The sequence below is a fragment of the Sus scrofa genome, chromosome 6, assembly GCF_054392235.1.
Source record: "Sus scrofa isolate SSC_HxYL_T2T_F1_AM1 chromosome 6, Sscrofa_HxYL_maternal_Yorkshire_Landrace_v2.0, whole genome shotgun sequence".
NCBI classification, from domain to species: domain Eukaryota; kingdom Metazoa; phylum Chordata; class Mammalia; order Artiodactyla; family Suidae; genus Sus; species Sus scrofa.
The window spans coordinates 89,372,833-89,398,758 of NC_139388.1; the positions used below are offsets into that span (position 1 = coordinate 89,372,833).

At 42.1% G+C, this 25,926-nt stretch overlaps 1 protein-coding gene across 1 annotated transcript in view; it reads left to right on the plus strand.

Annotated features, from left to right (window-relative positions):
• The first annotated feature begins 206 nt into the window (after positions 1 to 206).
• Positions 207 to 25,926, plus strand: part of STX12 (syntaxin 12) — a 41,458-nt gene continuing 15,738 nt past the window's right edge. Inside the window, 4 exon segments of the mRNA NM_001243442.1 lie at positions 207 to 454; positions 15,797 to 15,866; positions 17,441 to 17,540; positions 24,819 to 24,956. Of these exon segments, the coding sequence (NP_001230371.1) occupies positions 337 to 454; positions 15,797 to 15,866; positions 17,441 to 17,540; positions 24,819 to 24,956 (426 nt within the window). The 5' untranslated portion in view covers positions 207 to 336.

A 25,926-nucleotide genomic window follows, 5' to 3' on the forward strand; every position in this document is an offset into this window, starting at 1 on the left:
TGCCCTGGCGATAAACAACACCGCCACCCCAGATCCTCCAATCCGAGCCCCAAAGGTATGATGTCATCGCTCCGCCCTGCATCCCCAAGCCCCAGAGCGTCAGGTCTCCAAGCTACCCATCTCGGCACCAGTTCCAACAGCGCCTGCGCATTGTGGGGCCGGTCGGGTCGGGGACGGACGCGTGCGCGCCGCGAGGGGGCGGGGCTAGTGCGCACGCAGCTTCATCCCCTTCCCAGCCCTTTCTCTTCCCGGTTTCCCTGTCAGCCTGCGGGTCGGGTCTGGCGGCTGCTTCCGGTAGGAGCGCGGTGCAGGGCAAGTCGGTCTCGGCTCCTCGTCATGTCCTACGGTCCCCTAGACATGTACCGGAACCCGGGGGCCTCGGGGCCCCCGCTCCGGGACTTCAACAGCATCATCCAGACGTGCAGTGGCAACATCCAGCGGATCAGCCAAGCCAGTGAGCCGGGGTACCGGGCTGGGGGGCGGGGACCATCCTGGGGACAGGCCTGGGTGAGACTACCGGGACGCGGAGCCCGGCCAAGGCCACAGCCGAGGCCGTCTCGGGCCCTCCGCTCTGGGTGCGGCGGGCTGCCATCCTCGAGTCTGCCAGGCCCAGGCTCCCTGAGAGTCCCTAGCCCCAGCTGAAGCTCGAGTTTCTTCTCAAGAGTTTTGCCCTAAAGGTGTTGGGGCCAGGACTACAGTCCTGACAACTCCGGGGTGGGAGGGTGTATATGTGTCCTCTCCAGAGTACTAAGTGAGTCGACGTGGTGCAGTGGTCAGCCGAGTTTTTCCTGTCATCTGCCTCCCTCCACCCACCTCTCTTTCCTCTTTGGTCTGGGTCTGGAGTTGTTTACTGGTTTAGACTTTACTTTCTGCTCAGCTTCTGGCTTCTTGGACGTCAGCAGCTTTCAATTAAGGGAAGTGGAGAGTGCATATGTTTTGGTGATTTTAACCCAGTTCTTTCTGTAATGGATTTTGAAATCAGACACAATGACTTTAAGGGGTGAGATTCTGCTTTAATAAAGAGATTTCACCGAAAACATTTCAACTTACGTTGTCTTTGTAGCAAAAGATATGCATATATTTTTGGATTTCAAGCCAATGAGGGTTTTGTTTTCCTTCCCCATTTAGTTACTCTTTTGAACTAACATGAGACAGGCAAAGGGACTTAGTCTCCATCAGCTAGCAAGTAAGACATGGCAGAGTTGGTGGTGGATTTCAGAATGTCATTGCTTGTCTTAAAACTACACACCATCCAACATTAGGGTCTGAATGAGACTGCAGTTGAATGAGTCAAATACAAGCTATTTCTTGTGCCTGAAAATCAGCTCAGAACCTTGTAAACAAGAGGTCAGCAGCGACTATTTGGAAAGAATGGTATCATCATCATCCTTGTTTTTTATTGTGTTTTTGTGAGCTTGGTTGTCCTCTGTTAATAAGTAGAACTAGCTGGCCCTGAATTACAGTTATGTTCTATCTATCACTTTGCTTTAAATTTAAATGTATAATGTAGAATTTTGAGCTAGGGAAAGTTTCTGATGGAAAGCGTTTGAGCCTGGATGCTTGGAAAGTGGAAAGAAGAATATGTGGTCTATTAACTGCAGAAATTTCAAACAAAAATTAATATGACCACTGGTTAGAAAGTATAGTACTTTGTGTTCCAATTTCCTTTTGTGAGGGAGCCGTAGCCCAGATTAGATCAGAAAATTCTCGTTCAGGGCTGAAAGTTTCTTGTTGAGGCCAAATCTCATTTTAATGTCTATCTGTGAAATGTTCATTCTACTTCTGTTTGAGTATCAGGCATGTAGTATGTATAGGAACTGGCATGGGTTCTTTTAACAGGGAATCCGTGGCATACATAACAACCAAAATAAAAAGTTGAAAGAGATCAGTACTATAGAAGAAGTGTAATAAAATTATAGATATTCAGGAGAGAGACACCTTTTTCATTTGGGAGGGGCCGGGGGAGGTGTTTGGGCATTTGAGCTAGGTTTGGAAAGATGGTGGGAAGGATTTGAACTTTTGGCAGTTAAAGAAGAGAATAAAATGAACAAGGTGCAGTAGTGGGAAAGCGTGTGGTGTGTATAGAAAAGTAGAGTGATTTAATTTGGCTAGAATGGTGAATTCCAGAAAGTAGTGGAAAATAGGATTGGAAAGGTAAGTCGAGGCCCAAACATGGAGGACTGTAAGTGCTAAACTAAGGGGGCTTGGATTTAATTCTTTAGAAACATGTACATTGAGTTGGAAGGGAGCGACTGGAATCATGGACACCAGGTAGGAACTGAAAATGCAAAGAAGGAAGGAAAGGATAGGAGAGGTATCTTTGGTGATAGAATTGATAAAGTTTATCTGTTGATTAAGCAGGCATGAGGGGAGTTCCCATTGTGGCTCTGTGGTTAACGAACTAGTATCCATGATGATGTGCGTTTGATCCCTGGCCTTGCTCAGTGGGTTAATGATCTGGTGTTGCCATGAACTCTGGTGTAGGTCACAGACGTAGCTTGGATCTGGTAGTGTTATGGCTGTTGTGTAGGCCTGCAGCTGTAGCTCCAGTTCAGCCCTTAGCCCAGGATCTTCCATATGCTGCAGGTGCGGGCCTCAAGAAAAGTGGGCATCAGGCTCAAGTGGATAATTGAATTCAACTATTAATAACATTAATAACTGACATTTGAGTACATACTGTATGCCAGGTAATATAAGCTTTATAGGAGTTTCTGCTGTGGCTCAGCAGGTTAAGGACCTGATATCATCACTGTGAGGATTCAGGTTCAATCCCTGGCCTGGCTCAGTGGGCTAACGATCTGGTGTTGTTGCAAACTGTGGTCTAGGTCCTACGTGCAGCTCAGATCCAGTGTTGCCGTGGTTGTGGTATAGGTTGCAGCTGCAGCCTTAGTTCAACCCCTGGCCCAGGAACTTCCATATGCTGCAGGTGTGGCCATAAAAAGAAAAAAAAAAAAGTGCTTTACATGCATTATTTTACCTAATTTTGTAACAACCCCGTGAAACAATTACCAATATTACTTCTTTTTAAGGGGTTAGGAAACAAGCTGAGAAAAGTTAAATAATTACCCAGCTGGCAAATGGCAAAACATAAATTTGAAACCAGATCTGTGTCTTATGACCAGCATTTAGCCTTTTTATAGTTTTTAATTAATATTACAGTTTTGTAGCAGTTAACGCTTCAACAGGTTACAGGTGACTTTTTCTTTTCCTTCTTCCCTCCCTCCCTCCTCCCTTCCCTTCTCTTTCCGTCCGTCAGTCTGTCTGTCTTTCTTTCTTTCTCTTTCTTTCCTCTTCATAGGAAACTCTGGGGAATACATGAGCCTGTGGAACTTTTTCTTCTTGTGGTGTGTATACTTCTGCTAGATTGTTAGTTCCTTTGAAGAATGGGACATGACTCATTCGTCTTTATATTTCTTGTACTTATCTCAGACCTAAGCATATGATAGATTCATTCATTCATTCACTGTTCAACAAATATTCTTTGAGTGTCTGCTGTGCACTGGGGATGGAGTGGTGAATAAGACAGACAAAATCCCTGCCCCGATAGTGTGTGTATATGTGTGTATGTTTGTGTTATGTATATATACGCACACCCATATGCATATATACACATGTATAAATAATAGTGAGTAATCATAAGTGCTTTGAAGAAACAGTAAAGTAGGGTGAGGGGCTAGAGAGTGAAGACACAAAGAGGGTGGGTGTGCTATTCTGTATTTTAGATCAGCTGGTCAAGGGAGGCCTTTCTGAGGAGGTCGCTTGAGTAGACACCCAAATGAAGTGAGTAAGGGGGCAACATGAGTAGCTGGGGGAGGCCATTCCTGGCAGAGGGAATGGTAAGAGCAAAGATCTCGCTGTGTTCAGAGAATAGCGAGGAGGCTAGTGTGACTGGACTGCAGTTAGAGACTGAAACGTAGCAGGAAAAGAGGCCAGGGAGGTAGCGAGGGATCATGTAATTTAGGGTCTTTTTTTTTTTTTTTTGTCTTTTCTAGGGCCGCACCCGCAGCATATGGAGGTTCCCAGGCTAGGGGTCTAATCAGAGCTGTAGCTTTCAACCTACGCCTGAGCCACAGTAACGCCAGATCCTCAACCCACTGAGTAAGGCCAGGGATCAAACCTGCAACCTCATGGTTCCTAGTCAGAGTCATTAACTGCTGAGCCACGACAGGAACTCCTCATTTACGGTCTTGATGCTTACCAAATTGTATTTAGTAGATTTGAGTGAATGAGATTTTCTCTATAGTCTTGGAACCCTTCTTGCCTCATGGGTACCATATCCTATTACCCTAGGCAATGTGAGTTGAAATTTTTCTTCCCTTGGGATTGTCTGGTGAGGCAATGGGAGTCTGAAATTGGTAGGGTGGATTGCTTCTACCCAGTTATCAGGCTTGTGCCCAACCCTCAAACATGGCCAGCATACTGTAAGTATACAGTCTGAAAGTGAGCTCCCAGACATATACCCCCATCCGTATAGTCCTGCAAGGACCTGTGCCCAGCGACAATTTAAAAGTATCCCTGTTCTTTTTTCTCAGTTGTTCAGCCACAGATGTAGGTTTGAAATTGCTGAGCAGTTCAGCCTGAAATACAGCAGGCCACTGTGTGGGTTGTTATAGGTACAGCTAAGGTTGACTGCCTGGTACAAAGGGTTGTTATCAGTGTGTGGGGGCTACAGAAGAAACCTGCTTGACTCTGCCTGTTGTGGAACAAAGGGTCTGGGCAAGTATTGCTGAGGCAGATATAGGAAGTATTCTAACAGACTCCAAGTTATCTCTGAGAAGATTAAAGAACAGCATTTCTGTTCTTTAATGTTGCTAATTTTTTGATACAATTTTGTTTACTAAAAAATAAAAGACAGTTGAACTTTTAAAACTGATTAATGTGAAATCCTGTGTTTGGGGGTGGGTTCTTTCAAAGTTATTTTCATAGTGGCCCCTTGCTCTTTTTTTAACTTACTTTTTAGAAATTTATTTATTTTTGGAGTTCCTGTCATGGCTCAGTGGAAACGAATTGGGCTAGGAACCATGAGATTGAGGGTTCGATCCCTGGCCTCGCTCAGTGGGTTAAGGATCCAGTGTTGCCATGAGCTGTGGTGTAGTTTGCAGATGCAGCTCAGATCTGGCGTTGCTGTAGCTCTGGTGTAGGCTGGCAGCTGCAGCTCCGATTCAACCCCTAGCCTGGAAACCTCCATATACCAAGGGTTCAGCCCAAAGGAAAAAAAATTATTAATTTTTTTTTATGGCTGCTCTCACGGCATATGGAAGTTCCCAGGCCAGGGATTGAATCTCAGCTGAAGCTGCAACCTACTCCGGATCCTTTAACCCACTGTGCCAGGCTGGGAATCAAACCTACGCCCCCACAGCCACTTGAGCCGCTGTAATCAGATTCTTAACCCACTGTGCCACAGCGAGAACTCCTTGGCCCCTTTGCTCTTTATTTCATTGCCGTCCTCTTCAAGTCTTCATGATCTCAGCACCTCTAATCCAGCAGCATACGCTCAGTCTCTGTTCCTATTCTGGTTCATCCTGATAATGCTATTAGCACTATGTCTAAAATTCTGTTTTTATTGTATTTCACTCACCTCCTCAAGAGCCAGCAGAGGCTCTCTGTTGCCTACTTCATCAGCTCTCAACATTCTACCTTGCTTTCACTCTCTCTGTCGTCTTAACCCAAATTGGTTGTATTTTCTACTCCTCTTCACCCTTTGAGACAGGCAGGCTCTTTTCCTTAATATCCCTAAACTGGTTTTTGTTCCGTGATTTTGCTCATTCTGTTCCTCCTTTCTATAGTCTTTCCCTACCTCACTACCTTCCTAAATTATGCAGATCCTATGAGTTGTGCTTAAATCCTGCCCCTTGTAACTAAGCCTTCCTTTGCTTTTGAAAGAGACAGAAGTCTGAAAGGGCCTGGGCTTTAGGCTCAGCAGATCAGTGACTGAGTCCTTACTCCTTTGTGTTGTACTGTTATCTCTGGGCAGGCTAGTGCCCGTTTTGTCTGTTACCCCATCTGTGAAATGAAGGGTATTGTTAAATGGGATGTCTGAAGGTGCCTAGTATGGTGCCTGGCACCTAGTAGACATTCAGTAAATGGTGACATTATTGGTGGAGTCTCTTGCCCCAATATAGTTTTGTAGTTAAGTGAGCAGGCTCAGAAGTCAGACTGCCTGGGTTTGAGTCCTGGATCTGCTTCTTAATAGCTATGTGGGCATATGGCTGGACCTCTCTATTTTTCAATTTCCTTATTGTTAAAATGGAGTTAATAATAATCTCTGCTTCATAGAATTGCGAGAATTAAATGAGGTAATTTATGTAAAGTGCTCAGAAACAGTGCCTTCAACATGGTGTTTAAGAAATGTTCACCATTATTTTTTTTGTTTTTACTTTGAATTTGCAAGCAGTTCCCTTTAATAATTTAGCATTTTATTCTGTAGTCTTTAATTAATTCATGCTTTTTGACCTTGTCATTCCAGCTGAAAGATCACTATTAGTTTTGTGGGGATGCCGACCGTGCATTGTACAGTTCTCTTTAGCTACAGTGCCTGGCACAGCAGCAGATACGTAGTTGGCATTCAATATGTACTTAATTGATTTTATCGTTGCTAAGTACATTTTCTTGGTCTCAAGTTTGATAATAATAGCTATCCTTAATTGTGTTCTTTTAAGTGCCAGGCTTTGTTCTACATTTAGCTTCATATTATCTTATGTCATCCTTACAACAATCATATGAGGATTTTCCCCCTTTTTTTTTTTTTTTTTTTCTGTCTTTTTGCCATTTCTTGGGCCACTCTTGTGGCATGTGGAGGTTCCCAGGCTAGGGGTCTAATCGAAGCTGTAGCCACTGGCCTAGGCCACAGCCACAGCAACGCTGGATCCGAGCCGCCTCTGTGACCTACACCACAGCTCACGGCAACGCCAGATCCTTAACCCAATGAGCAAGGCCAGGGATCGAACCCACAACCTCGTGGTTCCTAGTTGGATTCGTTAACCACTGCGCCACGACGGGAACTCTGTTTTTCCCATTTTTTAGGCAAGGAAACTGAGGCATGGAGGAATGAGCCCTTTGCTCCAGGTCACAAAGCTAGGAAATGGTGGAACCAGGAATACCACAAAGGCAGTCTTAGTTCAGAGTCTATGCCCTTAACTGCTATGTGTTCTTTCACTGGTATGGTAAATATAAGATTATACCTTTGATATTTAGTATTCATATTCAGTGTAGTTTAGAGCTTTACTGTTGCAATAGAGTGGCTTCATTTTAGCGGCCACGTGGAACCCGTGCCACAGCTATAACCAGAGCCACAGCAGTGACAATGCCATATCCTTAACCCACTGATAAGAGTGGCTACTTTTAAAAAGTCAGATCGTTTTCATTATAGCTGTGCAAAAGCAATACATTTTTACCTGTATGGTAGTTGCTTTTGATATCACTAGACTTTGATTTAGATTAAGGTTCATATGGAGATTGAGATTCTGCTTAAAGCTGATAACCGCAAAAAGCACATAAAGACTTCGTTTAGAGTAGTTCTTAGTGTGGATGTTAGCTGTAATATGCAATAAATTGATTTGCTTCATAGTCTTTTAAAAGTTTTAGTCAGGACATGCTTTTAAAAATGAGAGGTCAGTGGTAAGAGAAATTGAGACCTAGTTTTAAAAATAACAAAATTGCTTACACAGAACTGAAGGACTTTTCTTTATATTTGGCCTAGTCATCTGGTTTCCAGGATTATATAGCATTTCCTAGAGGATAGGGACCAATTATTTTCATACAAATGTTTTAAGAAATCAATCTAAAGTAAAACTTACTTACTACAATGCTTGAAAAGGATTCTAACCAAGCTGACCAGAAAACCTTTTTTAGATTCAATCCATTTTGATAAAAATTGTTCCAAAAAGTATCTCTTTACTTTTCAACATTTTAAGTACATTCACCTGAAAATAAGTGTATATGCAAACATTCTGTTTCTTTTTGTGCATTAGGTTTAAGGGATACAGTTCTTAATTGTAAAACAGATCAGTCACTGAGACAGGATTTTTGAATAAAGCCCTGGTGTTGTTGATTATGGAGGGCAGTATACAAAAAAATTCTATGTCTTTGGGTTCCAGTGAATGAAGACACTGCTATCCTTATAATTTGAGTTTGGGGGCATCTGATAGCTGAGTCTTGTTGGAAACTTTTAGGAAAATATCAATATTCAGGAATTTAGATAGAATTGATGGAGGCTTGGGTTAATTCTGGTGCTTAGCTATAAAGGCCTTAAGTCAGAAAAGTCTAGGTAAAAAAAAAAAGTTCTCAGCTGCAAATATATAAAGAACAGCTGATTTTAATTGATTTTTCCCCATAGTCTATAAAATCCCAATTACTGTTTAGGGTATTTAATAAGTTTTGTGGATTTTCTTTTCTTTTTTTTTTTTCTTGCATTTTTAGGGCTGTAGTCATGGCATATGGAAGTTCCCAGGTTAAGGGTCAAATCAGAGCTGCAGCTCCTGGCCTACGCCACAGCCACAGCAATGTGGGATCTGAGCCATGACTTTGACCTACACCACAGCTCACGGCAATGACGGATCCCCAACCCACTGAGTGAGGCCAGGGATCAAACCTGCATCCTCATGGATACTAGTTGGGTTTATTTCTGCTGCTCCACAGAAGGAACTCCATGTAAGTTTTGTGGGTTTTTTTTTTTGTTTTTTTGGGGTTTTTTTTTTTTTGCTTTTTTGGGTAGCTCTCACAGCATATGGAGGTTCCCAGGTTAGGAGTCCAACTGGAGCTGTAGCCACTGGCCTACACCACAGCACAACAAAACAGGATCTGAGCCATGTATGTGACCTACACCACAGCTCACAGCAACACCAGATCTCTGGCCCACTGAGTGAACCTGTGTCCTCATGGTTACTAGTCGGATTCATTTCCGTTGTGCCACAATGGAACTCCCTCCATGTAAGTTTTGAGAAATAATTAATAAGTTGAAACTTTGACATATCTCTAGTATAAGAAGAGTGCCCTGTATAGAGACAGTCAGTTGGATGAGCTCTGTTTCCTTGAACTAGGATACTGGTAACATTTACCTTTATGTCGCACTTTATTCAAGTGATTATTTTCTGGAAGGGTGTGTACATATGTGTGGTTATGCAAATAAAAAAATGAGTAGAATGTGATCCAGAGGCATGTTGTTAGTCCAGTCCCATTTGTACATAGGCGGAGTCTCTAAGCCAAACCCTGGCTTGCCAAAGCACCATTTGCAAGCATCATTCTGGGAGTAGAGCTTCTTCATTATCGTTGAATTTTAGCATTAAGCAGTGATGGGAGTACTTAGAGAATATTCAGCCCTTATATAACTGTAATAATTTAATAAGGAAAAAAGCCCCACTCACACAAATAGTAAGTACTGTGGCAGATATATGTTAGTTAAACCCTAATATCGTATACGATTGGTGAAAAGAGACCCAGCAACATGAAATGACTTGCTTGGTGCCACACATCTAGTTAGTGGTTGAGTCTGGCTTAGAGTTTATTCCTAACTCACATTCATTCATATCTTCTGCCTTAAAGTGTCAAGACATAAAACAAAGGCTAACTCAATTAATCAGCAGTTACTTTGTACCCACTGGGTGTTCAGCACTCTGCTGGACTCTGTTGAATACACAGGAACATTCTCAAAGGTGGGAGGGAGTTGGGGAAGGGAGCAGGTCAGAGCAAGGGCATCAGCTATCTGGAGCAGAGAGCTGTTAAGTTAGGGAGCTACCAGATAAGCAGGGTGGGGCTAAGTGAGACATTGGAATGGAAGCTGCCCTATGTCGCTACATTCTGTTTATTTCCTTTAGGCACCAGCCTTTTGAGAGAACATAATGTGCCGTAATGAACATAGCTATTGGAATTAGCCCTGGGTTTGAATTCTGGTTATTATGACACTGCTCAAAACCATCAGTGGCTTCCAATTTCACTAAAATTTGAAGTTCTAGTGGGTTAAGGATCTGGCGTTGTCACTGTTGCAGCTTGGGTCACTGCTGTGATGCAGCTTTGATCCCTGGACTGGGAACTTACACATGCATGGGCGTGCCCCTCCCCCCAATTCGACATGCTCACCTAGTTTGCAAGGCCCTATGGAATCTAGCTCCCCGCTCCATCTTACCTCTCTCTTGCTCACTCTAGCCACCCTGGCCTCTTCCTGTGCCTCCATCACAAGTGCTCTTGCCCTGGGGACTTTGTGCTTAATACTCTGCTAGAAAGCTTCTCCCCCAGATATTTCCCGTAGCTGCTCTTTCACTTCCTTTAGGTCTCTGCCCTATGTCACCTTATCAGAGAGGTCTTCTCTGACCACACTGTGTAAACTAGTACCCTCTCCCTGCCTTGTTTGTCCAGCCCTTACCCAAATTTATTTTTCTTCATAGCACTTATCACCACCTGATATCTCTTTTCCTTAAAATATAAGCTTATTGAGAGCAGTTATCTTCTAGAACATAGAACAATGTAGAGTAGGTACTCTGAATAAATGAACGAATGAGTTTTGTAATGCTTATGAGACTCAGTATGTCCATCTGTAATAATGCTGCTGGACTCTAGTAAGATAATGCTTATCAAGTGTAAAGGAGGAGTTCCCATCGTGGCTCAGTGGTGAACGAATCCGACTAGGAACCATGAGGTTGTGGGTTCGATCCCTGGCCTTACTCAGTGGGTTAAGGATCCCGCGTTGCCGTGAGCTGTGGTGTAGGTCGCAGAGGTGGCTCAGATCCAGCATTGCTGTGGCTGTGGTGTAGGCCAGCAGCTACAGCTCTGATTAGACCCCTAGCCTGGGAACCTCCATATGCTGCAGGAGCGGCCCTAGAAAAGGCAAAAAGACACACGCACGCACACACACACACACACACACACACACACACACACACACACACACACACACAGTGTAAAGGAAAAACACTTCTCTTGTGTTTCTTTCATCCTCAGTACTTCTGACACCAGATGTTTGAGTTTACCACACACCAAGCCGTTCTCAGATTCTCTGAGCATCAATTAGGTATCCTGTAGTTTAACTTGATTCTGACACTATTTACCTGGAGTTAGATCAGATTCCACAAGTTAAGGCCTTAGTCCCACAAGACTCCACCCCCCCACCCCACCCCCGCCGCCTGAGCCTTTGGTTGCCAGTTTTAAGTCCAAGTTGTTGGTCTGTGCTTCTGACTAGTAGGCTATATTGGAAGTTCCCATGACTCCCTCTTTGGGTTCAGTTAGTTTGCTAGCACAGCTCACATAACTCAGGATAACATTTATTTACTAGATTACTGGTTGATTATAAAAGGATGTAATTCAGGAATAGCTGGATGGAAGAGATACCTGGGGGAAGGTACGTAGGAAGAGGCTCAGAACTTCCAAGCTCTCTCTGGGCACTGATACCCTCCCCATATCACCATGTGTTCTCCAGTCCAGAAGCTCATCAAATCTAGGTCAAGAATTTGTAGAGTTTAATCTGTGCGTGTCCCCCCCTGCCCCCAACTCCACACCATTCCCCTTTCCAGCGGTTGGTGGGTAAGGCTAAAAGTTCCAATCTGCTAATCATTTAGTCTTTCTGGTGACTAGCCCTACTTAACCTAAGGCTGTCAGGGGCCCTACCCTAAGTCACCTCAGTAGGTTAACTTGGTATGCTCAAAAGGAGCTCTTTATGAATAACAAAAGACACTCCTATCACTCAGGAAATTACAAGATTTTAGGAGTTTTGTGCCAAGAACTGGAGACAAAAACCAAATATTTTTTTTACTATACCACATCAAGTACCTAGCTCTATGTCTGACACAGGGTGAATGCTCAGTAAATACTAATGTCTGTCCTTTTTCTTAAATTCTTTTTTTGACCATCTAGCTGATGGCTTTAGTGACATTCCGATTCCCATTTGACTTAGATAAGAAGGACACTCTGTATCTTAGTGATGAAAAATGGTTATTTATATCTTATGTAATGCTTTTGTAGCAGAATGCAGGGTGTTTTTGTTTTGTTTTGTTTTGTCTTTGGCCAAACCCATGGCATATGGAAATTCTTGGGCCAGAGATTGAATCTGAGCTGCATCTGCAACCTACATACACCACAACTGTGACAGTGCCAGATCCTTAACCAGCTGCACCACAGCAGAAACTTCAGAATGCAGTATTTTATAGTGCTTACATTTTCTTATGGAACCATTAAGCTAAAAACCCTTGTTTAATAGAATAGTTATATTTTTGGAAAGTTTGTCAAAAGACAAATCTTCTATCAAGTGAATCCTTTATTTCTGTGATAAAATTGGAGTTGTATCTTTGCTTTAAAAATGGTCTCAAAATAAGATAAAATCATAATTTGAAGTGTTACAAACTTATATATTCTCGACTTCGAAAACTTGCTTTATAATACCCATGATGACATAGTGATTTGGGGTGGGGAGTGTTGACCTAAAACAAAAAACTGCCAGATATTTCTCCAGCAAAGACAGGTGTATTCAGGATCAGCAGAGAAATGCCATTTGGGGCAGTAGTCATGGCAAGCCAAGCGCAAGTCCCCTCATGGCTAGGGAAGGAGGACACTCTTGTAGAGGGAAAAGGAAGTTGGGCAGGCTATAGTAAACAAAGGGTCCAAGGCTTTTCCGTGACTAACAGGGCTTCCTGTTGGGCTTTGCTCTTGTGTCAGGATGTAAGAGCTCCCCCTTCTGTTCTCCCAGCTCTGTTTAATTGAGGTTTTTTTTTTCTTTCTCTTTTTTTAGGGCCGCACTCATGACATATGGAGGCTCCCAGGCTAGGGGTTGAATCAGGAGCTGTAGCCACCGGCCTACACCACAGCCACAGTAACACCAGATCTGAGCCGCATCTGCAGCCTACACCACAGCTCATGGCAACACCGATCCTCAACTCACTGAGTGAGGCCTGGGATCAAACCTGCATTGTCATGGATGCTAGTCAGATTGTTTCTGCTGAGCCCCAATGGGAACTTCTAATTGAGGTTTCTGATTATTAATTTTTTTTTGTTAATTTATTTTCACATCAAGGTAGAAGTAATTCTTTTATTTATTTATTTATTTTTTGTCTTTTTGCTCTTTCTTTGGGCCGCTCCCGTGGCATATGGAGGTTCCCAGGCTAGGGGTCGAATCGGAGCTGTAGCCACTGGCCTACGCCAGAGCCACAGCAACTCGGGATCCAAGCCGCGTCTGCGACCTATACCACAGCTCACGGCAACGCCGGATCGTTAACCCACTGAGCAAGGGCAGGGACCGAACCTGCAACCTCATGGTTCCTAGTCAGATTCGTTAACCACTGCGCCATGACGGGAACTCCTGATTATTCATTTTTATAGGAGAAATAATTTGTACACTCTGCTAAGGATTAGGTTATGGGTAGTTACCCAGCGATCACCTAGAAGATTTTGCTCAATCCCTATTTCTTAGCAGAGTTAGAGGCTATTAGCATATCTGTGGGTTTTTTGTTTTTTGGAGGGGTTTTTTTGTTTTTGTTATTTTTGGTTTTTACGGCTGCACCTGCAGCATATGAAAGTTTCCAGGCCAGGGGTCAAATTGGAGCTACAGCTGCTGGCCCACAGCACACCACAGCAACATGGAATATGCGACCTACACTGCAGCTCATGGCAATGCAGGATTCCCAACCCACTGATCAAGGCCAGGGATTAAAACATTTCCTCATGGATACTAGTCAGATTTATTTCCGCTGCGCCACAAACGGGAACTCCCACATATCTCTGTTTTTTTAAGGTAACTGGTGCTTAATAAACTTCAGCTTGCCTTTTTACTACTCTTGGTGACCAAATTAGGGATAAATTTATGACTATGATACCCAAATTTGGTTACCTAAGGAATACTGTACTGTGAGAAACAGTTTTTAAAATTCAGAAGTCTAATAAATGAAGGTTCTTTCTCATTGGGTATGGAAGCCTTGTATATATATACTGTTCCTGTGATATACACAATTAAATATATACATTGTTAATTTGTGTATATCATAGGACCAGTATGTACACTAAACCAGTCATTTAGCAATCTGGTGTTTCACAAGTGCAACTTCACATTAATCCTGAGAGGATAGGAAAGGCCCTCACAAAGGAGACTGTCTTTTGACTGGAGGAGCCATATACCTATTGTGTTCTATTCTCTCTTGAAGTTCCAGTGAAACTTGAAGATGATTGTTTCCCTTGGCAAAGAGTACTCTATTATTGTGTTCTGAGTTCCAGCTGCTTACAGCAGAGGACAGTGAATGCTCTTAAATGCAAGTATGCAAGCAAACAAAAAAGTCGTACAATAAAATTCCAACCTCTATGAATGAATGAATGAATCTCCCTCATCCTCCCCTCCAACCAAAAAAATAAAATAGAAAGCAGAGCACAAGAAATCAAGGGCTCTATTCCTATCACAGAAATCATTGAGGGACAAGGGTGTTCAGATTCCCAGGCCGGCTGGTGTTAAGAATGTTTTTCCTTTTTTTTTTTTTTTTTTTTTTTGGGTCTTTTTAGGGCCACACCCGTGGCATATGGAAATTCCCAGGGTAGGGGTTGAATCAGAGCTGTAGCTGCTGGCCTGTGGCATAGCCCACAGCCACAGCAATGCCAGATCCAAGCTGGGTCTGCGACCTGTACCACAGCTCATGACAACAACGGATCCTCAATCCACTGAACAAGGCCAGGGATCCGATCTGCGTCCTCATGGATACTAGTCAGATTCGCTTCTGCTGAGCCACAATGGGAACTCCAAGAGTGTTTTTCCTTATGGATAGGAAATCAGTTCCTCTGGACCTCTGCTTTCCTAGTCCAGGGCCAGGGGCCTAAACATTAGCATTAAAACATGATTATTTCTACTCTTAGCAAAATACCTAGGAAAAGGTAGAGAAATCCGAACAAAATGATCCACTGACTACAGACAGCATAGCTGAAAGAACATAGGCATTGGAGTCTGAAGTACCTAGGATGGAATTTTTTGCCCTGCTACTTACTGTGTACCCTTATAGAAGATACTTAACTTCTCTGAATGTGTTTCCTAATCTGAAAAATGAAGATACATCTATTTCAGACTGTCACTATGAAAACGAGTAAGATAATACGTACAAAGCTCCTAAGATAGTACTTGGCACAAAGAAGTGCTCAATTAGTGGTAACTTATTATTAATAATAAATGTACATTGTCTTTCCAGAAATATTTACTATGTAAAATTATTGTGTACTAGTGTATTTAAGGTTTTTGGTTTTTTTTTTTTTTTTTTTTTTTTGTCTTTGTCTTTTCTAGGGCCACACCCATGGCATATGGAGGTTCCCAGGCTAGGGATCCAATCGCAGCTATAGCCGCTGGCCTACGCCAGAGCCACAGCAACGCCAGATCCGAGCCGCGTCTGCGACCTACACCACAGCTCACGGCAATGCTGGATCCTTAACCCATGGAGTGAGGCCAGGGATTGAACCCGAAACCTTGTGGTTCCTAGTTGGATTCGTTAACCACTGAGCCATGACGGGAACTCTGGATTTAAGTTTTTATTGTTGTGAATTGATACCTGGTATCAAGGCCATTCTAATAAAAGTGACATTTTAACCAGTGCCATAGAGATCTAGCAAAATGAAGTGACGAACAAAACCACCATCCTCTGCTTGGTGGCATAGTTACTCTAGTAGGAGAAAGACAGACCGCATAAGTAGTTTTCGAAAAGAATGTATATGTCAAGGTCTTGATCATAGCATGCTTTCTATTAGTTGTTTGTACTTATTCAGGATGTGGAACGTCCAGTGATCTGAGAAGTAGGTGCTCCTGATGACTGTATTTTTCTTTTTAATAAACCTTCTTTCCCCTTCTCCCCAGCTGCTCAGATAAAGAATTTGATGAGCCAACTGGGAACTAAGCAGGATTCCAGCAAGTTACAGGAAAACCTGTGAGTAACCTGCTAACAAGGTTGGGATTTGTGAGGGCCCTTTGAGGACACACTAAATGTCCTTGCTGCATGGGCAGCTGAGGTTTCAGGCCCATGGAGTCAGAACAAGAGGTGGTGGGACATGAGGTCATAGCGGGATCTATAGAAGTTGCAACAAAATATATTAATGGGTTGTGATCTCTTCTGTGTCTCAAAGTCCTTGAACTCTGCTTCTTTCTTGCCTTGGGCAGTTTAGCAGAACAATTTAGGGAAGTAGAGAGAGAATCCCTACCACTCTTAAAACTACATTCTGCTTTAATGAGCATCCGTGTTGGCAGAGGACTCCTGATGATCTACAGAGCTTGTCCAATTTAGCTGGATTTCCAACTATATGTAATAATAGGAAAATGTATTCAGAAAGACCTGAGGAGAGTCTGAGCAAGAGAATAGTAGAGTAGATTCTTTTTACCATGTTCTTCTTGACTCCATCTCTGCTTTTAGAAGTTCTCATTTTCATCTTTAGAATCTACTGCATCATATTCTTTGTTTCCTGTCCTAGACGTTGTGAAGTGGAAAGTAACTTACTGCCTTGAGCTTTTCCCAGGGAGATGTGAGCTCTGCAGATGTCCGTGCTGTCTGGGATGTTCAGGCTACTGATTGACTCCCTCTTTGGGTTTTTTTTTTGTTTGTTTGTTTGATTGTTTATTTTGACTCCCTCTTGGTTTTGACTCTCTTATTTTGGTTTTTTGTTTTGTTTTTGTTTCCTTAAATCTCAGGGACCCCTTTGCAGTGAAAAAACACTAATAATTTGTGTGGTTTCTCTGTCCTCCCTTAAAACCTCTGTAGAAATGACCAGATAGTAGAGGAGACAATGACTGAAGGAAGATCTTTTTGTTATTTCCGCTACCCTGCATTTCCACTTAATATAGCACATACTCTTTCCTCTTTAATTTCTTTCCCCCTCTGCTCCTTACTTTTTTTTTTTTTTTTTTTACGCAGTATAGGGCTTATTTGTTTTGGAGGGAAGAGCCAGAAAATCAAGCACAAAGGCCAGGTAGGGAGCCAAGGTTAAAGTTGAAAAAGCAGCAGCTTTAAGACAGAATGTGGGAGTAGATCTTTAGAGGTTGTTACCCAGGGTAGAAGCTGTGCTTCTAATGCACCTTTCGCCCAACCCAGTGCCTGGATTCTGTTGCTAGTCAGTGGGCTGTTACAGGCAGTGACTGTCCAGAACTCCTGGGTGATTCAGTGTGAGAGTTATGGGAGTGATTCAGTGTGTTAAAACTATTAGATTGAGGTGTGGGAGTGGTTGCTCTTATATCTCTATCAGAACTGCTGAAAATGCTTTTCTTTTCTCCCCAAAGAATTAAAATACCTAATCAGCAGGTTTCTTTGAGGCAGGTTCTTTCTACTCAGTAATACGAAGACAGCTGGAAGGGAGTGTAACCAGGTACTGTTTCCTGAATTTTGTTGTGAACCTGGGCATCAAGGAACCCATTTCTTCAGATGCCTTTTCATTCTGCCTAGTGAGAGGTTCTGGGAACAAACTGATACTATAACTATAACAGGTCTCCTGAAACATATCTTTTCTCTTTTAGGCAACAGTTACAACACTCTACAAATCAGCTTGCCAAGGAAACAAATGAATTACTGAAGGAATTAGGGTCCTTGCCCCTTCCTTTATCTACTTCAGAACAGGTTGGTATTTTCTGGGTATTGGGTTTATTTATTTGATAAGCAAGAACTTTATTTTAATGGAAAGGCAGTGTGTGAGACAAAAGAAACTTGGCCTTTGGTTCTAGATAGACCTTCTGTGAACCTTAATTTCCTTATCCATAAAATGGCCAAGTGTCTGTTGTGACAAGAGAAAGAACATACATATGCACCAGATCTTGTGAGGTGCCTGACATGTAGTAGGTACTCAGTATGTGGGAGCTGCTGCTGTTATTAGCAATAATGTATTAGTATATTAGTCAAATGGGTTTAACTGAAGAATCTCAATGTTTGCGTTTTGTTGGGGTTTGACTAGCAGCTTTATGCTTTCAGCCTTGATCCTAGTTTGTTTTATATCCAGTATCTATAAATTTCAAGCAAACGTTCTTTATAGTTTGCAGTCACTTTCATGTTACATCATGAGTCATTTAGAAATACTCAGGAAAAAAGATTTCTCTTTTCAGGTCATTTTCTTTTTCTTTTTTTGTCTTTTTAAGGCCGAATCCATGGCTTCATGTGGAGGTTCCCAGGCTAGGGGTCAAGTCGGAGCTGTGGCTATAAGCCTATCCCACAGCCACAGCAACGCCAGATCCTTAACCCACTGAGCAAGGCCAGGGATCAAACCCACGTCATCATGGATTCTAGTCGGGTTTGTTACCACTGAGCCACAACGGGAACTCCTGGAATCAGTTTGTTGACCACCTCTTTCAAGTCGTTTGTTTGCGCCTCTTGGGTCATGATTTCCATCATCTTCTTCCAGATTTGGCAGACCTGTTGGTGCTGGTCCTAAGAGGTTTTCTGAATCTGTTGCATTTTTTTTTTTTCCCAGTAAAACCCACACAGAAATAGATGAAGCAAATAACCATTGGTAGTCTTGACATCAACATGAGCTTCAATCATAGTCTGCCATTTTTTGACCATGGAGCACATATTATTTATCACAGATAAAATCCATGACATGAAAGTTGGTTAGGTGGTTTTTGCCCTGCACATCCTCAGTACTTGAATTTTCCTTTTTTTTTTTTTTTTTTTTTGCTTTTCAGCGCCGCACCCACAGCATATGGAAGTTCCCAGGCTAGGGGTCAAGTTGGAACTACAGCTGCTGGCCTACGCCACAGCCACAGCAACGCAGGACCTGAGCCGCATCTGTGACCTACACCACAGCTCACAGCAACACCAGATCCTTGACCCACTGAGTGATGCCAGGGATCGAACCCAAATCCTCATGGATACTACTCATATTCGTTTTTGATGCACCACAACAAGAACTCCTAGCTAGAATTTTCTAAATGCGGCTTCATCATTCTGCGGATCAGCAAGGTTTATACTTCAAACACATGACCCCATCAGATGCATTTTTGCTTCCTTGAGTGCTCGTGACTAGTTTTTTCCCCAGTATTTCTCATATTGAACATAGCTGGTGCTTTCACATTATAGCAATCTTTCTTAGAAAATGGGTCAGCCACTTTCTTCTTGGCTCCCTTTTTGCTACCTTAAGGCACTCATTTTTGTCAACGGCTTTGGTGCTGCTCAGAGAGCCGAAAGGACCTTCAGTGTCTATTTAAATCCTTTAAAAACACACACTCTTTACTGGAATTCATTGTTCCTGTGATATGCCATGCCTCTTCTTGACACGTTCCTGAACTCAGATGTGCCCCCTACATTGTGGCTTGACTTTTTTACCTATTATTCATGGTCTGCCTCAAAACCTCTCTGTTCCAGGACAAAAACCTTCTCCATCTATCTTAGCCTATTGTGATTCCATTTTGCTTTGAGCTTCTTTACCATTCATGGGAGCACATAACTTATATTGCTTTTTATTATTGAACTTCTTGTATGTTGATATCCTATCTCTGATAGCTCTGATAGCTCTAAAGAAGAAGCCTCTCTCTGACTCAAGTTGCCTGTGAGTTGTGGCTGTTGAAACATAAAATAATTTAATTTATTTACTTTTTATGGCTGCAGCTGTGGCATATGGAAATTACCAACTAGGGACTGAATCTAAGCTCCAGCTGCCATGCCACAGCTCTGGCAATGCCAGATCTTTTAACCCACTGTGCTGGACCAGGATCAAATGTGCACCTCTGCAGTGACCCAAGCCATTGTAGTCAGATTCTTCACCCACTGCCCCAGAAAGGGAACTCCTTTTTTTTTTTTTTTTTCAAATAATTTTAGTGTGTTGTGATCAGCATTTAAAACAATTGAAACAGAGTAGAAATACTACATGTGTAACCATGTAACGCGGATACATATTGTTACATGAAACTTTTGTTTTATAGATTTGTATATATATGGTACTAGGTCAAGATGTCACATTCTTACTGTGTTTCTGTCAAAAAAGTTTGAAAATCATCAGTTTAACCCATACCTGGAAAGCTGGGTAATGAACTACATGTTCAGCCTTTGAAGTTTTGGTGCCTCCTTGCACAAAAGAAAGGAACCAAAACTAGGTGTTTTGTCATCCTGTTACAAAGTAGTAACCTTAACGTAAACACTCTGGCTATCCATGTATGTGCTGTTATTTTAGTTGTTACTCATGCTGATATTTCAGTCATGGCCCACTTCCCCTTTGCCATCCAATATCTCAAAATTGTTCCTAAATCACCCTTTTCCTCCTCCCATCTGTGCACTTAGGGAATACACACTGATAGATGGTTTTAGTAGTAGTAAAAAGGGAGTCTAGGAGTTCCCGTCGTGGCTCAGCAGAAATGAATCTGACTAGCATCATGATGACACAGGTTCGATCTCTGGCCTCGCTCAGTGGGTTAAGGATCTGGCATTGCCGTGGGCTATGGTGTAGGTTGCAGACGTGGCTTGGATCCTGCATTGCTGTGGCTGTGGAGTAGGCTGGTGGCTACAGCTCCGATTAGACCCCTAGCCTGGGAACCTCCATATGCCGCAGGTGCGGCCCTAAAAAGACAAAAAAAAAAAAAAAAAAAAAAAAAAAGAAGAAATTCTTGATTCCCCTCCTCCTATTGTGCTGAGTGTTCCTTTCCCTTTCATTTCTTTATCTAATTAGCCCTGTCACCCATTTTTTTTGCTACTGGACGATACATCAAACCATACATCCTACTTGTAACATTTTTGTCATACTTGTGTACTATCATCAGTACATCAGTACAGTGCTCTTCCAACTGCCAAATGCAGTGGCATTAAAGGGCCGCCCTGCAGCATGTGGAGTTCCTGGGTCAGGGATCAGATAGAGCTGCAGTTGTGACCTGTACCATGGCTATGGCATACCAGATCCTTTAACCCACTGTGCCCAGCCAGGGATGGAACCTGTGTACTGGCACTGCAGAGATGCCATGATCCCACTGTGCCACAATGGGAACTCCTCTAGTGGCCTTTTTTGTTTTTATTATTATTATTTTATTATTTTTTGTTTTATTTTCTTTGTTTCATTTGATCCTCTTGCCCATCCTGTCTTCACTGAAATTTCTCTCCTCTTTCCACGATCTCCTTTCCTTCTGTCCCACTGCTCTGGTGATCCCTTTCTGGCCTATTTTCTCCTGTGCCAGCCTCCTCTGAATCTGTATCTTCCTAGAAGTGAGTGTGCCCCAAGGCTCTTCCATTGATCCTCTTAATTTTATTATTCTATGCTTTCTGCCACAGGAATTTTTTCTACTTTCATGAGCTCCATGTCACCTTCATGAATATGACCCCCAGATCTTTTTCCAGTCCTAGTCCCTAAGCCTCTAAGTAATTGGCTCTTATTGCCAATTCCTGTTGTGACATCTCCTCTCAAGTATACTAACCTCATCTAAAATTTAATGTGTTGCTTATACTGAATTCCTCCTGTTTCACCCAAACTCCTTCACTTAGCTGATTGACAATGCTTACAGTCATAAAAAAGTTTGTGCCTTTTGACCTAATATTCCCACTCATACAGATTTGTCCTGAGGGGAAGAATGTTCTAAGAGAGAAAGCAGCTATATACTCTGGAGCCAAATTTCCTGGATTTAAATTCTCTCCCTACTACTTACTGTGTGATCCTAGGAAAATTGCTTAACCTCTCTGTGCCTTGTTTTTCTGACCTGTAAAATTGGGGCTGTAATAGTAAGTAATACAAATTACTAATAGTACTTAATAGTAATTTGTAGGTTGATGTATGGATTAAATGAGTTATTATAAAATAAGTACTTATGACAGTACTGGTACATGATAAGCACTGTATAAATATTAGTCGTTGCAATGGGTCTCACTTTAGCTTTATTTAGAATAGTTAAAAATGAAACAACTGGAGTTCCCATTGTGGCTTAGCAGGTTAAGAATCTGACATAGTGTCAGTGAGGATGCAGGTTTGATCCCTGGCCTTGATCAGTGGGTTAAGAATCTGGTGTTGCCGAAAACTGTTGTAGGTCGCAGATGCGGCTTAGATATGGTGTTGCTGTGGCTGTGGTGTAGGCTGGCAGCTGCAGCTCCAATAAGACTCCTGGCTTGGGAATTTCATATGCCACAGGTGCAGTTGAAAAAAGAAAAAAAAAGAACAACCTAGGAAGTTCCCTCATGGTGCAGCAAGTTAGGGATCTGGTGTTGCCCCAACTGCAGCTTGGGTTCAGTCCCTGGACGGGAACTTCCATACACCACAGGTGCGGCCCCTCACCCCCAAAAATGGAACAGCCTAGAAGAAATGTTTACATAAAATTTATTAAATCAGCTTAATGGAATATTATGTAACAAAGACCATAATTATAAAGATGTAGCATGGAAAATTTTAATGATATACTTAAAAGATAGTATTTTTGGATAGTGAGATTGGGAAATTCCCCCTTATTGTTAAAATGTTTATGTAAAAGTTAAAATCCCAGAAAAAGGATAAAAAGTTCCTCACCTTGGAGTTCCCGTCATGGCTTAGCAGAAACGAATCTGACTGGTATGCAGGAGGACGCAGGTTCGATCCCTGGCCTTTCTCAGTGGGTTAAGGATCCAGCGTTGCCGTGAGCTATGGTGTAGATTGCAGATGTGCTCAGATTTGGAGTTGCTGTGGCTATTGCATAGGGGTACAGCTACAGCTCCAATTGGACCCCTAGCCTGGGAACCACCATATACCTCAGGTACAGCCCTAAAAAAAAAAAAAAAAAAAAAAAGAAAGAAAAAACCAATGCCCCCCCCCCCCAAATTCCTTACCTAAATCCGCTTTCCTGGGGAGTTCCCATCATGGCTCAGTGGAAAAGAATCTGACTAGTATCCATGAGGACGCAGGTTCCATCCCTAGCCTTGCACAGTGGGTTAAGAATCCGGAGTTCCTCTGGCTGTGGTGTAGGCTCCATATGCCTCAGCTGTGGCCCTAAAAAGACAAAAAAAATTTTTAAATAAAAAAAAAATTAAATTTGCTTTCTCTAGTACTATCACACTCTCAGGTGTGAAATTTGAGTCATTTCTTGACTTTATCTCCTTTTCCCCACAGGTGTGAAATTTGAGTCATTTCTTGACTTTATCTCCTTTTCCCCACAGCCAGTTATGTAATGTTTCTTAGATTCATTTCTTTCTTTCCTTTTTTTTTTTTTTTTTTTTTTTTTGTCTTTTTGCCTTTTCTAGGGCCACACCCGCGGCATATGGAGGTTCCCAGGCTAGAGGTCCAATCAGAGCTGTAGCTGCCAGGCCTACGCCAGAGCCACAGCAACACAGGACCTGTGCTGAGTCTATGACCTACACCACAGCTCAAGGCAACGCCGGATTGTTAACCCACTGAGCAACGCCAGGGATTGAACCTGTAGCCTCATGGCTCCTAGTCGGATTTGTTAACCACTGAGCCACGACGGGAACTCCTAGATTCATTTCTTGGGTTCTCATTACTGATACCTTGTTTTCCGCACCTTAAACATAGATTATCACTGTCATCTTTTTGACTTGTTTCTTTTTCCCATTCCATTGTGTACAGCATCACAGACTGGTTCTTCTAAGTTACCATTTTGTACCTATTATGTTCCCTTCACAGAAATCTTCATTGTTCTTTGTTCTTTAGAGGTTAAATCCCAGCCTCACTAGCTTGACATTTAAAACCTTCAGTGGCCAGCCCCTTCCTTGCTTTTCAGGTTTTATCTTTTAGCTATTTTCATGAAAAAGCCTTTGGTTCCAGCCAAACCGTCTTTGATCCTCTGTAAATTTCTACCACCGTACCTTTGCTCATACTGTTCTCTTGCCTGAATTTACCTTACCCCTTCTCTCTGCTATTCACGCTTCCTTTAATGTCCACCTCTTCTTGAGGCCTTTTTGGCCACTTGGAGTCTTACCGATTATACTTGCCTCTGAACGCCTATAGTACTGTTGAATATAGCAAATTACTGATTTTTTGCTTGTGTATGTAAATTCTTTATCTACATATAGATGGTAAGCTATTTGAAGTCAGGAGTGAGTTTTTACTTCTGTGTTCTCAGCACACAGCAAATGCTCTCAATATGTGTTTTTTTGTTTGTTTGTTTGTTTTGTTTTGTTTTGTTTTGTTTGGCTTTTTGCTATTTCTTGGGCCGCTCCCGCGGCATATGAAGGTTCCCAGGCTAGGGGTCGAATCGGAGCTGTAGCCACCGGCCTACACCAGAGCCACAGCAACGCGGGATCCGAGCCGCATCTGCAACCTACACCACAGCTCATGGCAACGCCGGATCGTTAACCCACTGAGCAAGGGCAGGGACCGAACCTGCAACCTCATGGTTCCTAGTCGGATTCGTTAACCACTGCGCCACAATGGGAACTCCCAATATGTGTTTTTTGAGACATAGTTTCAGTAAGCTTAGAAAAGGTAGCCTGTAACCGTACAAAGTAGTTTTCTCAGAGATTTTGAACCTCAATACAGTGTGAAGGAAAATGATTGTATGGGTTTCAGGTAAGCTGAGAACTCAGTATAGATTAATACAGTTTTAACATTTTAGCAAGAACACCATCTTTGTTTGGGTCCAATCTGAGTCCATAGGTGTTTTTCTGCTTTTAGATTCTCCAGGGAACCAAAATTCTGAATTGCAGTTCCCTCTGAGATTCCCTTACAAGGTAAATGACACACAAGTCCCAGATTTGTCAGAATGAATGAAGGAAAACTCTGAGTTAGCAAAGAACAAATTTATTAATTTAGGGAAGAGCCTATTTCATAGTAATTTTCCTAGTTGGAAATCTTTAGGGGGCATAGTTTTGCTTTTAATTGGAATTAAAACCAAATAATTCTAATATTGTATGTCAGTTCTACTTCAATTTAAAAAAATGATGTCCAAAAAAACCCCCAAATGATTCTAGGTTAATATGAAATTTCAAGTTCTTGTTTAATTTCCTCAGCGCCAGCAGAAACTTCAGAAGGAACGTCTCATGAATGACTTCTCTGCAGCCTTAAACAGTTTCCAGGCTGTGCAGAGAAGGGTGTCTGAAAAGGAAAAGGAGAGTATTGCCAGAGCAAGAGCTGGATCTCGTCTTTCTGTAAGTTTATTCCCGAAAGAAGACCTTTGCAAATGTCAGGATGTTCTTTCCTAAGGTTTTTTGTTGTTGTTGTTGTTTTTTAAATTTTTTATCATTTGTGTTTGTTTACTATCCTCCAAATAATAAACATAGACATTAACTGCTGTGACAATGTCAGATTGGTATAAGCTTTGTTTTAAAAAAAAAAGTGTGCGTGTGGTCAAAGACTAGAAAGAAATATGTACAACGATTTACGAAAGTGACAGGTAAAATTACTTGTAATTTTTTTTCTTTTTATTGTTATGTTGATATTATGTTAAAAACTTCAAAGTGTAATAAATCCATTTCCTAGAATATACCAGGCTAGGTTATTTGGATTAGCCTTCTCTTTGAAAAGACTTAACAAAGACTAGATTTTAACAGCATAACTCTTCAAAAGTATCAAAGAGCCATGAAAATATTAAGGTCAGAGTCTAAGAGAAGCTGTAAATCCATAAAGGTAAGCAGAGCACTGAAGCTGCTTTTGCGCAGAGTACTTTTTACTGAGGGCAAACTTGAATTTAGTGTTGCTGGTCCTCCTGTCATGGGGCGGGAGGCAAAAGTCAAAGCCAAGGGTCCACACAAGGTGAATAATCTAAAATAAGGTGCTCCTCCTGCTGCAGAGCACTAGTTACTTGTGATGGAACATGATTAAGTATAATGTGAGAAAAAGAATGTATATATATATATATATATATATGTATGTATGAATGACTGGGTCACTTTGCTGTACAGCAGAAATTGACAGAACATTATAAATCAACTATAATAAAAAATAAAAAAAAAGGTGCGGCTCAATTTAAACTGGGCCCTAAAAAATGAAAAATAAGCCCCCCTTTCCCCTAGCAATCTGCAAAAAAAGATTGCATTGGCATTGAGAATGGCAAGATGGAGAGGAAATCCAGATAATAAGGTGTACCATAAAGTAATCTTCAGATAAATTTACTGCTCA